Source organism: Pinus tabuliformis, chromosome 9 (assembly GCF_031772625.1).
Source record: "Pinus tabuliformis cultivar Carrire ecotype Pingquan chromosome 9, CPIR1, whole genome shotgun sequence".
NCBI lineage: Eukaryota > Viridiplantae > Streptophyta > Pinopsida > Pinales > Pinaceae > Pinus > Pinus tabuliformis.
Window position 1 is genome coordinate 544376528 of NC_142307.1, and position 15327 is coordinate 544391854.

General features: G+C 37.8%; 1 protein-coding gene across 1 annotated transcript; it reads left to right on the plus strand.

Annotated features, from left to right (window-relative positions):
• Positions 1-732: 732 nt before the first annotated feature.
• LOC149149671 (sulfite oxidase-like) lies at positions 733-1513 on the plus strand. The gene is made up of 3 exons (XM_089442551.1): positions 733-766; positions 874-1062; positions 1176-1513. The coding sequence occupies exons 1-3, from the start codon at positions 733-735 to the stop codon at positions 1511-1513; spliced, it is 561 nt and encodes a 186-aa protein (XP_089298677.1).
• The last annotated feature ends 13814 nt before the right edge of the window (positions 1514-15327 follow it).

A 15327-nucleotide genomic window follows, 5' to 3' on the forward strand; every position in this document is an offset into this window, starting at 1 on the left:
TCTAGCAAGTTTGTTGCAGCCAACAGTGATAGTGTTTATTGCAGTGTTCAGTGATGAAGGAGATCATGGTCAGCTATGTTTTTGGATGCCCAGTGATAGGTTTGTACTATTGACCAGAAGATCTGATAAGAAGAATCAATCAAGAAGGCATCTGCTTGATTGGTTGCATTGGCATTTCGATATAATTTGATGTATATTGTCTTGTAAGAAACACAGGTGGTTGTCATCATGATTTCAAATCTTGATGGACTGCTGCCCTTCAAAAAGCTTTGTAAGTTCTTGTTTTCGTTTAGTCAGTCATGAGTCATTTGTGTTTGGTCTGTTGAGTGAGTTTTTCAAGTCATTTCAGTTTGCCATTGAGTTGGTTTGAGTCAAGTTTCAGTTAAGTTTTCAGTCAAGTTTTCATTCAATAAATGAGTCAAAGTCTTGTGTCGTTTGCCGAAATAATGACTCCATTGCCCAATGGGTGGAGGCACTGTCTACTCTCCCAAAGTTCTGCGGTTCTTGGCACCTCCACGGAGCGCAGCTGCCATCCCAAATGGAGCCGATGTTAGACTCCGTCTCATGTCAGAGATTGATTCTTCTTCAAAACCCTGTTTTGAAGAAGAAATCATTAATGTGTTGTTTAAATTTATGTAATTTATCTCCAACTCTTCAAAAACTTCAAGCTCCTATCTCTGCAAAAGTACAAAGAAGACAAAGCATCATGTTGCAGGTTTTACAAGCGTAATCATGGACCCATTCCTGTACTGGATGATCCTGACAGGTATTTTGTGAATGTTGGTGGGTTAGTACGAAAGAGTTTGGCAATCTCTATGAAGGACATAAGGATGCTTCCAAAATACACAGTTGTGGCCATATTGCAGTGTGCAGGTAACCGAAGGACAGCAATGAGCAAGAAAAAGACAGTGAAAGGTGTTGGATGGGATGTAGGTGCACTAGGAAATGCTGTTTGGGGAGGAGCAAGGCTTTCAGATGTTCTAAAACTTGCGGAAGTACCTGAATATACTACAGTTACAGAGGCTGGAGGAAGGCATGTTGAATTTACCAGTGTGGATGTTTGTAAGGAAGGAAAATGGAGGACCGTACAAAGCTTCAATACCTCTGCTGCAGGCCACAAATCCTGAAGCCGATGTGCTAATTGCATATGAAATGAATGGTGAGGTATTGAGCAGGTGTTCCATATGTAGCAGATAGTGAAGACCGTGACAAGTGGGCTTGGGTTCTTTTTGAGCTCGAAACTGAGATCCGCCCACCTACTGATATTATTGTTAAAGCGGTTGATTCTGCTGCTAATGTGCAACCTGAGAAAGTTGAAACCATTTGGAATCTTAGAGGAGTAATGAAAAATTCTTGGCATGTCGTTCATGTGAACAATGCTACGAAAAGGATCTCCTCAAATCTGTGGGCAGTTGCAAAGTGTGCACTAAGAGAATGTTCCGAATGTTATTTTTTCCAAATTGTTTTCTTTTTCTGCTGCAAACTTCTTAATGCTCGATCTTTAGAACTCTGATAAAGTGGATTTAGTAAAAGAATTGAAGATTTCTCCAAAACGGTATCCAGGGTCTTGTTTATCTTTTTCTGTACCATGTCTGAATCAGGAGTAATCGATGCAATCTGTGGATCTTACAAGACATAAGAAGACACCTCCTGGCATTCGGGATGATCATGCAATGACTCCACGCTTGTTCAACAGTTTCAAGAAGAGAAAAGGAATTGATACAGCAATAACAAAGGATATAGCAGGTGACTTGAAATTTGATGAGAGAAAATCAGAGAAAGCTAGACAGACTTCATACAGGAAAGATGACAATGCCAATGATGTCAAATTTCTGGGACGGAATCTGATTTGTGATGACATATCAAGTGGAACAGAAACATTAAAGATACCATGCGCTAATGATATAGATTGTGAGTCAGTTCCACTGTTTGAGTATATCAGTGAAAACAGGTTCTCAGCACTTATTACTGCTATTCTGGAGAGTGTGTGAAAAGCAAGCAAAAGTATGTGATGGTTGTGACAGTTTTGACATTGATGATCCCGAGTCTAGTATATCAGCCCATGTAAATTTGAATGGAGGCACCCGTGATCAAAATGCTCGACTTGATTGGCAAGGAGAGCCTATGCTAGGTCGTCTACCATATGATCGTTGTGGCCGTCTCCAGCTTGGGTATGATTCACGGGATGTGGTGGAATGCAATACCAAGTGCCCATGTGGATCAAAGTGTTTGAACCGAGAACTTCAGAACGGCCTCAAGTTTGCCTTGGAAGTTTTTAAAACAAAGGAGGGATGGAGTGTACGATCTCTTGAACAAATCCCAAGGGGAAAGTTTGTTATTGAATATGTTGGAGAGGTGCTATCTCAGAATGAAGCCCTGGAACGTGCTCAAATGTGTGATGAATACAGCCTCAAATATCTTTTCAGTATGGATCATCCAAGTGTTGCTGAAGAGGATCAACCGGTTATCGACATTTTTAGAATGTCAAATTTGGCACGCTTTTTCAACCACAGTTGTGCAGGAAATTTATTAATTTACAGGGTTTACACAGAGACTTTAGATAAATATGTATGCATGCCGCGACATATTATGATTATAATGCGTCAGTATATGCCAACAATGGAGGCATTCAGGCTACCTCTCAGCAGCTATCAAATGCATGTGCCAGTTTAGGGGTGCTTGTTAAGTTTTTGGTGAAAGCATCTGAAGTCCATTCAATCTAGGGCTGGGCCATCATTGAGTGCATATAACTATGATAGTGTTTATGAAAAGAGGGCTCTTCATATGATTGTCCTATCAGATGCACATATTATTGGTCAATATCGATGCACAGTTTTCAGGACTCGCATCTACAACGAAATCCAACATTAACGCAGCATTTGCTACTTCCCTGAAGACAAACTGCCCAAGAATAGGAGGCGATAATAACCTCTCACTGTTGGATCTACTTACTCCAAAAACGTTCGGGTTTTTTCTATGCAATGTTTTAATACAAGGCGATGTCATGGCGGCAGTTTCTCAAGATTTCAGCGGAGATATTATTAACAAACATCAAATTTCAAAAGTCAGTGCAGAGAAACTTTTGGCAAGGGCCAGCTTCTATGGTGGTTCGGTTTCAGAAAGAGAAGATTTGAAGGTTGTAAATGACATAGCCATGAAAGCTGCTTGAGCGGAAGGTTAGTATATGGAAAATGCAACGTGGCAACCATTGCAATACGTGGGCATTTGATTAATCTAAAGACACCTGTTGTGACATTTTGGGAGGGCGGTATAATAATAATAACAACAAACACAGAATATCAAACATAGGCAGAAGAATAGGATTCAATTTCCTATTTATGACTTCAGATTTCCTTATTTAAATGGCCAACGCATTCCCAGAGATTTGGGGCGCAGTTATGAAACCCAGAATGTGCAAAGTGGCACACAAGATTCGATTGCCTATATCTTCAATAAATGGGATTGACACCTGCCTTTCACTTCAGCCACCTGAAAACACCTGTTACCAGATGAATAAGATTTGTTTTTATCTTTGACCTCAGTTAGTCATACGATGGAGTCTGCGCTCCAATTGTTAGGCTTTTGGTTATAGATTTTCAAGGAGAAAGTTATTGCATGTTCTATTTATGTAATTCAGTTGAAACAGCGCAGGGGCTTGGGGTCGATTTGTTTTCCCCCAGCTGTTTATTTCAGATATTAAAAAGATAAAATTTATGTAAGAGGGAGTGAAGAGATTTTCTGAGTGCTGAGAGTTGGAGGAAACTGAGCTTCATTGTGCAGTTTTGTAACAGAGATTTTTAATGAGAAAACCACAGCTCTGACTTCTGAGATTCATGTGGTATGTTGATTTGGCATTAGTTTTTCTCTTGTTTCATATGTAATCTGTTATGTTCCATTTCACTACATGATCGTTTCTAGTTGAGCAAAGGAAGTGTTTAGGTAGGAATTCATAGTATTGTATGCTCCTCCTATAAATTTGCTCATGTTCAATGTTTTCTTCTGTTTAAGGAGGATTCAAAGTATTGGTTGCCCTCCTTAGCTCCTCACCGGTCTTGCCATCCCATTTAAATCCAGATTTGATGCTAAATTGCTTGCCTACCTTGCCTCAGTCGATAATCCGTGTTGTTCATTAAATTCTCTGTTCAAGCTGTGATTTTGCCCATGCAGCCCAGAAAAACCCTGTCATTTAATTAAAAACCCCAAATCAACCTTTTTTTAATCAGTTTACTAGCCTAATATTTTTTATCCTAATTGGTCAGCTCACCCCATTGAGAAAATACCTTGAGTCTGACCGGAGAGAGCCTTCTCATACCCCGTAGGGCTAGCTACGAGGTGAAATGGTTTGATGTTGCCTTGAAGGTTTACCCTCCTCAGCCTAGGGTGAAATCTCAAGCGCTAACAGGTGGATTGAGTTACTAGTCTTGGAGGTAAGTTTGACAAATTATCTAGAGCAAGGAAAATTTTAAGGATGGAAAATTATCTTGAAGTTTAAAAACATTGGCAAATCTCACTAGTCTCAAATATGAAAACTATGATGTATTTGTAAAATTACTCAAATTTATAACAATTTTACATATACGCTCTATATAATGCTAATGATTTTTAAGGTAAAATAATTTTATATTGTAAAATTTGGGCGATTCATTTTTATAAAAAATGGAAATTGGCTAATCTTTTTTTAGAAAAATCATAGAAAATTAGCCCACCTATGAATATTAGCCCCTAAAATTTTCCATGATCTAGAGCCTTGGAAGGCTGTGAGTTACTAGTTCCTGGAGCCCTAGACAACTTGGGTAGAGACTGATATGGTTGGTGTTAGTGATATTAGGCCATGAGGTGGAACCATTGGTTGAGGGTTGAGGTGGTTTGGCCTCTAGAATCCTTGTTTTGGTTTTGTTTGTTTTATTCCATGAGATCGCACATTCAAGATCGGAATATAGCGCAAGGGTGATTAGCTGAAAGAGAGATTTGGTTCAACCCAATCTATGGTCGGGTGGTACGTGGAAGTCCCTGACTTGGTTGGTATTTTCCTATGTTAATAAGAGATATTATTCTATTGTGATTCATGTATATTTATTGGCAATGTGTTGGTGATATTATGGCTAAGTTTCCATGGTTTATATGCTGGTTATTTTCTGGTTATATGTTGTTCATATGATGTGTATCTTCTATGACTCTTGTCATGAAATGTTTAGCTATTGATGAGTGATGAATGTATGGACTAATCAACGGTGTTGCAACTATGTGGAGAGGGCATAGGGCCTTCTCATGATTCTTATATGAATCTCAAACTTTTATGATCATATATGCATTGATGACCTATAGCTTACTTATTTGCAATATGTTTGAAGAAATGTCTATTATGTTCTAGGGAGTCTAGGTCAAGTTCTGCCTTCAAGTTTGTATGTCTAGCATTGTTTTCATGGCATTATTGATTGTGAGAAGTTACGGGAGGTTCTGAGTAGTGGTCTAGAGGCTGACCTAGAATCTAGGCACAGATCTTAGGACCACATGCTCCTAATGGGGAAAATTAGGTTGCAACTGCATGGATGCAAGCTTGTGCATGTGTTTGGAGGCTTCCAACTGCATTGAGGGCTTTCTTTAGGTACATTTGAGTGCCCAATTCAAAGAAAAGGGTGTCCAACTCAGGTTTTGGCCACCTGAATGGTTACTTAGCCTATGAGTGACTTTTAGCCCTTGTAGAATGTTATGAGATGTCTGCTTGTCTTTTTTGTTCAAACCCACTTCCTTAATTGAACCTGGGAGGTTGGGTATTGTCATAATAGCTCTTCCTCTCATGTTTACTCTGACAGGCTAGTGAAACTAGGTAGATATGGGAGAGGTGGTTACAAAGGTTGCCATCCCATTGGGCACACCCATGTTTATGACACATGGGCTTCACTGGGGGAGAAATATCATACCACATGGGTTCATATTGGGGAATATATATTGAAGAAAAATGACATAATATATTGAGCATATAATAGGGGGCAAAAGGTTTTTATTTTGGCAGGTATAAAAAATGGACTTGAAAGTTAAAGAAAAAGTATAAAGGGGTATACAAAATCTTAATGAAAAAATGGATACATAGAATATCTAGTGAAAGTAAGGGTTTTTTAAATTGGGAAGGTGTATTGGGCTCATATTGGTATGGGGTTAAATAATGTGATTTTTAGAGGTATTTTCCAATATATAGTCAAATTAAGGGTACCATTTAGCATGCCACAAATGCACATGATATGTCCGAGGTTCATTGGGTGAAGCCCCCGTGGTTGACGCATCATGTCTTCCACTTGCAACTAATAAACCATGCACCAAGGACTCACCACAAGGTGTTTACACCACCAATTGACCACCCGAATCAAAATCACACTATGTTGCTCAAGCCCTAGACCTAGTGCAAAGACAGGCTCTCGCCAAGAGAATAGATAAGCCCAAAAACCCCAGTAATGGAAAAAATCATAATACACGATATAAGTAGGACATAGTGCAATATTACTTCTTAGTAAAAGACTATCATTAACTTTTTCCCTTTCTGTTGAAATCCACCCTAGACAGATATTGTCACCTTGAACCATTGGGTGCCTCACAAACACCAAAATTGTGAAATCCAATGCTCACACTATTTCCAGAACCACACTAGTAAATTATTCACATGAATCACTAAAACGGGAATGAATGTTTTAACATGCGATGTTATTTCCTTCCCTAGTTTATGTTGCGATGCTAAGTTGGGGTCTTAAGGATAGGCTCTTGATGGTTGAGCTGAGGGAAAATGCTTGGTACCCAGACAGAGTCAACTCCTGATTAGACATAGACCCAAGGTACCATAGAGTTGTTTGTTCGACTCTTGCTTGCAATGGTTCCTTAGAATGCCAAACTTTAATAGCTTCAATATCCCATATTAGCTCTCCAGAGAGGCCCACCAACTGAACCGAGCAGGCACTACCTTCCAACCTCCAAATTTTCATCTTCGGAATGACGCTTTTGTTCGCCACAACCATTATCAAGGGAATAAAAACTGATACAATCTCTAGAAAGTTCACATGCATGCCACCCGACCTTTTGTACTCTACACTCAATGTGGTCATTAATCTTGCATGGGAGGGATTGTCTTGCCCCAATTCAGTGAGCTTCCCAAGTCAGTCACCCCAGCGGGGAAGCAAATCTCTCAATTTATGAAAATATCTTTTGATCATATTTACAAACATATGAGCTACTTCATTGATGCCTAGTCGAATATTAGACAAGATCTAGATAGAAGTACATTCAAAATCACAAAAAATGAAGAAGGCTAGCAACAACAATATTTCTTAACCCTTGGTTCTAATTGAAATATTAGAGATATCCAGTTAAAATATATGTTATTTCTATTTTGATTTTTTTTTCTTTTTGATATGGTCTATAAGAATGTGTCTGAGACTATTTTCTAATATGTTAAAAAGTATGAAAAATATGATCCTAAAGGAGGGTTTTAGTACTTCCCCCTTAAGGGAAGAAGACATTTTTAGATCATGAAATCATGCAAGGCACCACAAGAATTCCCAATAGGTATATGCAAATTATAATTTTGTTATTCATATTAATGAAATTACAATTTTTTTCCCTAAAAAAAATAAAGAAATGAAGAAATATAAAGAAAGAGAAATTGTTATGCCTATCTAAACCAAATCCTATGAAGTTTTAGAGGAAAATTCTAATTCGTAAAACTAAATAAAATAATTTGATCCATTGAAGAACTATAATTCCTACCTTAAAATTGCTTATGAATCCCCTAATGCCATGGATACCATCTTGAATGCCTCGACAAATTATGAAATTTTTTTCTATGGAAGACATTGAGCTTGGGGTTAAACAACTCACAACTCGAAAAGGTAAGAACATTGAATGTTATAAAGCTAAAAAATTTAAAATGGGAGGCCACGTCCTCATCCCTCACATACACAAACTCTTCAATTTGGTAGTGAAGCAAGGTTTCCATAAAACTTGGATGCAAACCTTTATAATACTCCTCTTTAAAATTGGGGATAGAAGCATTCCCTCTAATTATAGCACCATTATGATTAGACAAATTTTAGCCAAGTCGCATAGAATTGGAAAAGAATATTAACCTATGGTTAGAAAGCCATGGTAAAAGAGCTAAAGGCCAAGTTTGGTTTATGAGATATCATTCAACTATGGACCATCTTGATACTCTCAGGGTCATTGAGGAGGAATGTCACAATAATATAACTAATCCCCTCTATTGTTTTGTTGACTTTAGAAAAACTTTTAACACTATTCATAAGAAAAAAATTATGGTTGTTGGGTCTGGAGCATGATTATTTAGAGGTCTTTGTTTCAGCCAGATGTATACCCCAGGAAGTTTGTACAACCCTCCACGCGGGGGGGGGGGGGGGGGGACTTGTCCCCCCCCCGCGGGGGTTCGAGGGGGTCGATCCCCCTCGGCTGGGGGGTCCGGGGGCCAGCGGTCCCCCGACGGGGGTTTTGGGGGTAGCGCCCCCAAAGCTAAAAACAGATGTAAAATTGCCTTGTAAAAGTATAGTAATTTCTAGTCAATCTGGGTTGTTCATTAGGCAAATGATCTGACAGTAGAACTTATGTTTAGTTTAGGGTTTTTCGCCCTAGAAGGCAACCCCTCTCTTTGTATGGGGGCATTGTATTGAGGCTATGTAATAGATGTGTATTCTATGTGCGAGAAACAGAGAGGCGAGACTGTGAGAGAAAATAGAGAATATTATAGCGGATTTGCTATAGGTTGTGTCTCTTCATTTTGCTGGATAATAAAAAGGAAGGACTGGCTATTCCAGGTGGACGTAGTCCAAATTGGGTGAACCACGTATATCTGTGTCTCTCTGGTTTTTATGCATTTCCTGTGTTTATATTTCTACTATATTCTATGTGTTCCATTGCTCTGTAATATATAATTTTCTAACAACTGGTATCAGATCCGAAGGTCTATTTGGTTGATAAACTTGCAGGAAAGAAGGGTTCCTTGTTCGAGTGGGAGCAATGGCAGAAGATGGTAAGTTTAGGGTCGAGAAATTTAATGGCCAAAACTTCTCGCTGTGGAAGATGCAGATGGAAGATTATCTGTATCAAAAGGATTTGTACCTACCATTGGGCAGAAAAACAAAGATGCTGACGGTATGACAGATGAAGAATGGAACCTTCTCGATAGAAAGGCACTCGAAACAGTACAATTGTGCCTCGCAGCGTCTGTCACCTTCAACATTTCGAAGGAAACAAGGATAGAGGGTTTGATTAAGGAGTTGGCGAAACTATATGAAAAACCCTCCGCCTCAAACAAGGTATTTCTTATGAAACGGTTATTTAATATGAAGATGTTAGAAGGTGGATCTGTTGCAGACCATTTAAATGATTTTAATATTGTTACAAGTCAGTTAAGTTCTGTAGGGGTAAACTTTGATGATGAAGTTAGAGCTATGTTATTCTTTTTCTCATTGCCAGAAAGTTGGAATGGTTTAGTAATGGCCATTAGTAACTCTGTTTCTAGATCTAGTACTTTAAAGTTTGATGATGTTGTCGGTGCTATCCTTAGTGAGGAAATGCGACGGAAAAGCTCCAGTGAGACATCAGGTAATGCTTTAAGTGCATAGTTTAGGGGAAGAAAAATTGAAAGAGGAAAGAGATCAAGATATCGCAGTAAATCAAGGAAAGGCAGATCCAAGTCCAGATCAGGGATAGTGTTCTGGAAATGCGGAAAGAAAGGACACCTAAAGAAAGACTGTAGATCTCGAAAGGGAAAAGAAGGAGATGAACAACAAGAAAACAATCATGAAGAAAATGTGACAAGTGAGGTGTTACAAGATGCTTTAATTCTTTCTTTCGAAAATATTACTAATTCCTAGGTGGTAGATTCAGGGGTCTCATTCCATGCCACACCTGATAAGAAACACTTTCATGACTATGATCAAGGAGATTTTGGACAAGTTCGTTTGGGTGATGATAAACCCTGTAAAATTGTTGGAATGGGTAAGGTTCTTGTAAAACAGTAGAATGGAAACCAATGGCTAGTAAAGGAGGTAAGGCATGTTCTAGATCTAAAGAAAAATTTGATTTCAACAGGGAAGTTAGGCAGTGAAGGTTGTGTGACAAATTTCACAGATAAAGCTTGGAAGGTCACCAAAGGAGCACTGGTAATAGCAAAAGGCGAAAATGTTGGTACATTGTATTTATGCAATGGTATTTCTAACTCTATTAATGCTTTAACTTCCAAAGGAGCAGATGCAGCATTATGGCATCATAGCCTCGGACACATGAGTGAGAAGGGGATGAAGATTCTTCACTCAAGGAATTTGTTGCTGGGTTTGAAGAATGTTGATTTGGACTTCTGTGAGAATTGCATTTATGGAAAACAGAAGAGAGTCAAATTTCTCAGAGTTGGGAAAGAAAAGAAGAGCGAAAAATTAGAGCTTGTGCATATAGATGTATGGGGACCTGCTCATGTATCATCTCTTGGTGGCTCTTGTTATTATGTTACTTTTATTGATGATGCAACTAGAAAAACTTGGATTTATTGTATTAAGAATGAATCTGATGTATTTGATACTTTCAAGAATGGAAAACTTTGGTTGAGATTGAGACAGGAAAGAAATTGAAGAGTCTCAGATCGGACAATGGAGGCGAATATTGCAGCAAAGAGTTTGATAGGTACTGTTCAAAGCATGGAATTCGCAGAGAGAAGACAATTCCAAGAACACCACAAGAACATGGTGTGTTAGAAAGGATGAATAGAACAATCATGGAGCGTGCAAGGTGCATGAGATTGCATGCAGGATTTCCTTTAAAATTTTGGGCAGATGCTATAGATACTGCTGTTTATCTAATAAACAGAGGGCCTTCAAGTTCCTTAGATGGTGGTGTTCCAGAGGAAGCATGGACAGGTAAAAAGGTAAACTACTCTTTTTTAAAGCCTTTTGGTTGTGAGACCTTTGTCCATATTAATAAATAAAATAGAACAAAGCTTGAGGCAAAGTCAAAGAAATGTACCTTTATTGGATATGGTGTTAATGATTTTGGTTATCACTTATATGATTACGAAAATCACAAAATCATTAGGAGCAAAGATGTAATATTCAATGAAAAGGTCTTGTATAAGAATCAGTTTCAGGAAAAAGAAAACAAGGAATACGCAGTTCTTGATGGGATCATTGAAAAAGTAAAGGTGCCTGAAAATAATAATAATCAACAACCACAACAACAACAACCACCACAATAGCAACATGCACCCTAAACATCTGAAAGTGGTGTTAGAAGATCTACCAGGATAAGTATACCCCCTAAATAATACTCTCCTTCATTATATTATTTATTGTTGACTAATTTTGGTGAACCCGAATGTTATGAAGAAACAATGCAGGTTGAAAGCAGGAAGAAGTGGGAGCTAGCCATGGAAGAAGAGATGGACTCCTTAATGCATAACTAGACTTGGGACTTAGTCAGGTTGCCTGCAAGAAAAACTACATTGAAGAATAAATGGGTTTACAGGCTGAAGGAAGAAGATGGAGGAAAATAAAGGTACAAAGCTAGACTTGTGGTGAAGGGGTTTGCACAGAAAAAAGGTATTGATTTTGATGAAATATTTTCTCCTGTTGTTAAAATGACTTCAATCATAACTATTTTAAGTCTAGTAGTAGTTGAAGATTTGAATCTTGAGCAGTTAGATGTAAAGACAACATTTCTCCATGGGGATTTGGAGGAAGAGATATATATGCAGCAACCACTAGGATATGAGGTAAAAGGGAAGGAGAAACTAGTGTGCAGGTTGAAGAAGAGCTTGTATGGCTTAAAACAAGCTCCAAGGCAATGGTATCTAAAATTTGATAAGTTTATGTCTGAACAAGGTTATACTAGATGTCACTCTGATCATTGTGTTTATCTGAAAAAACAAAATGATGGCAGCTATGTTATATTGTTATTGTATGTAGATGACATGCTTGTTAAAGGGTCTAACATGTAGGAAATAAATTTGCTCAAAAGAAATTGGCTAATTCATTTGCAATGAAGGATTTGCGAGCTGCAAAACAAATCCTTGGTATGAGAAAACTAGAGATAGGAAAAATTACAAATTAACATTATCTCGGAATGAGTACATACAAAAGGTGTTGAAAAGATTTAATACGCACAATGCAAAACCAGTTAGTACACCTTTTGCTAGCCATTTCAAACTTAGTAAGGAAATGTGTCCAAAGACCCAAGAAGACATGGAATATATGTCTAAAGTTCCATATGCATCAGCAGTTGGAAGCTTAATGTATGTAATGGTCTGCACAAGGCCTGATATTGCACATGCAGTGGGAGTTGTAAGCAGGTACATGAACAATCCAGGAAAGGAACATTGGATGTCAGTGAAATGGATTCGCAGATATTTGAAAGGTACCACAAATCAAGCATTATATGCTTTGGTGTTCAAACATTTCTCTACAGGGATATGTTGATGTAGATATGGTAGGTGACAGAGATAACAAGAGGAGTACTAAAGGATATGTATTTACTGTAGGTGGAACAACTGTTAGTTGGGTTTCAAAAATCCAAAGTGTTGTTTCACTTTCAACAACAGAAGCAGAGTATGTTGCTGCTACAGAAAAGAAATGATTTGGTTACAAAGGTTTATGGGTGAATTGGGTAAGGAGCATGATATGGGCACATTATACAGTGATAGCCAAAGTGCCATTCATCTTGCAAAGAACTCAGCATTTCATTCCAGGACTAAACACATACAAATCAAGTACCATTTCATACGATCAATGTTGGAAGATGGAGAGTTGAAGGTGGAAAATATACACACTAGCTAGAATCCTGCAAATATGCTAACAAAAGTTGTAACTAGGGAGAAACTGAGAATATGCTCAGTTTCAATTGGTCTTTAAGGATGATGAAGATGAGAAACAGCCAGGTCCAAAGAGGAGTCATTGTCCAGCAAATGAAGTAGCGGTGGAGTTGCTACAATCATTCTCCAAGTGGGAGATTGTTGGGTGTGGAGCATGACTATTTAGAGGTCTTTGTTTCAGCCGGATGTATACCTCAGGAAGTTTGTACACCCCTCCGTGCAGGGGGGTGCAGGGGGGACTTGTCCCCCTCGCAGGGGTTCGGGGGGTCAATCCGCCCCGCCTGGGGGGTCTCGGGGCCAGTGGTCCCTCGGCAGGGGTTTCGAGGGCAGCGCCCCCGAAGCTAAAAACAGATGTAAAATTGCCTTGTAAAAGTATAGTAATTTCTAGTCAATCTGGGCCGTTCATTAGGCAGATGATTTGACGGTAGAACTTGTGTTTAGTTTAGGGTTTTTTGCCATAGAAGGAAACCCCTCTCTTTGTATGAAAGCATTGTATTGAGGCTATGTAATAGATGTGTATTCTATGTGCGAGAAACAGAGAGGCGAGACTGTGAGAGAAAACAGAGGATATTACAACGGATCTGCTATAGGTTGTGTCTCTTCATTTTGCTAGATAATAAAAAGGAAGGACTGGCTATTCGGGGTGGACGTAGCCCAAATTGGGTGAACCACAAATATTTGTGTCTCTCTGGTTTTTATGCGTTTTCTATGTTTATATTTCTACTATATTCTATGTGTTCCATTGCTCTGTAGTTTATAATTTTCTAATAGCGGTACAAGCTAGAAGAGATAATGGTTCATCTCAAGTAGAGGGTTGTTGTGAAAAGTTTGTATGAGAATATTTTTGCGAAGTTTATGACCATTAGGGGTTGGTTGGAAGAAATGAACTACAATATTGAAATCAAACAAGGGTGTCACTCATTCCCTAGAAGAGTGTTTGGAAGATGTAGGTTGTGTTGGCCCGATACTCACTGGGATGTTCATAGCTCTTCTCGTTTATGCTGATGATATTGTTCTTTTGGAGAGGAGTCATTATGATCTTGGAAAAAAACTAATAATCTTCCAAGATATTTGTTTGAAGATGGGTATGAACATCAATATTGACAACACAAAGGTCATGATAATTAAATCCAAAAATATCACATGTGATGCTTTTGTATATGACAACAACCACTTGGAGGCAGGGAAAACTTTAAGGATGAAAATATGACTTAAAGTTTAGAAATTTTGGCAAATCTTACTAGTCCCCAATTTGAAAATTATAATTTTTTTGTTGATATCTTTATAAAAGCATGCAAATTCCTAATAGTTTTATATATAGTCTTTATACAATTTTGGCAATTTTTAAGGTAAAATAATTTTATACTATAAAATTTGGGCGAATCATTTTTAGAAAAAATGGAAATTGGCAAATGTTTTTTTTGGAAAAACCATGGAAAGTTAGCCAACTTGTGAATATTAGCCCCTAAAATTTTCCATGCTTGGAGGAAGCTCCTTCATACAAATATCTTAGAATTGATATATATCACATGCTCCAATGGAGTTATAGAAATTAGAAGAGGATAAATGGAGGATGGAAAGTTTATTATGGGCTTGAAAACAATTGTAATTTAGTGGATCTTTGAATATGGGATTTAAAAAATAACTCCTCTTTGAGCCTCTTTTCATTCTTGTTATTTTATATGGATGTGAGGTTTTAGGTTGCAGTATCTCTAAAGAGTTTTGGAGGAAGATAGAGTAGATCCAAAAGAAACTTATAATCTACAATCTTAAGATTAAAGGAAATACCCACTATCCTATCCACTTGATTGAAGCGAGTCTTTCCCTCCATTGAAAGCATGGCTATGACTAGGTATCGTATGTATAAGTAGAAGTTAAACAATGTGGAAGCTAAAAGTCTTCCTAAAATTTCTTCTGACTCTATCCAAACCACAACCTTTAAGTCATGTATGAATGGCATAAGGATGCTTAGTCTTGGCTTGACCATTAGGGAATAAAAGAAGAGATCATTTTTAGAATAAGGATAATATTTAAAATGTCATTACATTGAAATTTAATGAGGAATTGTGGGGCAACAAGGAGTTAGATGTAAAAAGGAAACTAAGATATTATGAGGAGATCAACCCATATATTGAAAATCAAAATATCTCTATGTCTTGACTATGTGTAAAGAATAAAATAAACATTGCTAAAATAAGGACAAATTCTCATGAGTTTTATATGAAATTGGACATTGGCCAATTCCAAAAATACCAAGGGATGGAAGAGCTTGTCACCTTTGTGACACTAAAATTGTTGAAGATGAAAAAGACTTTCTCTTGGATTATCCCGCATATACTTAGGGAAACTTTTAAGGGAAAATTTTCTCAAATGCGTTATTTTTTGGACATTTCCATATTCGAGGTTATAGATTCGCTTATTTTTTACATATATATGATTAAATGGATGATATTCGCCAAAAAATTACCAATTTT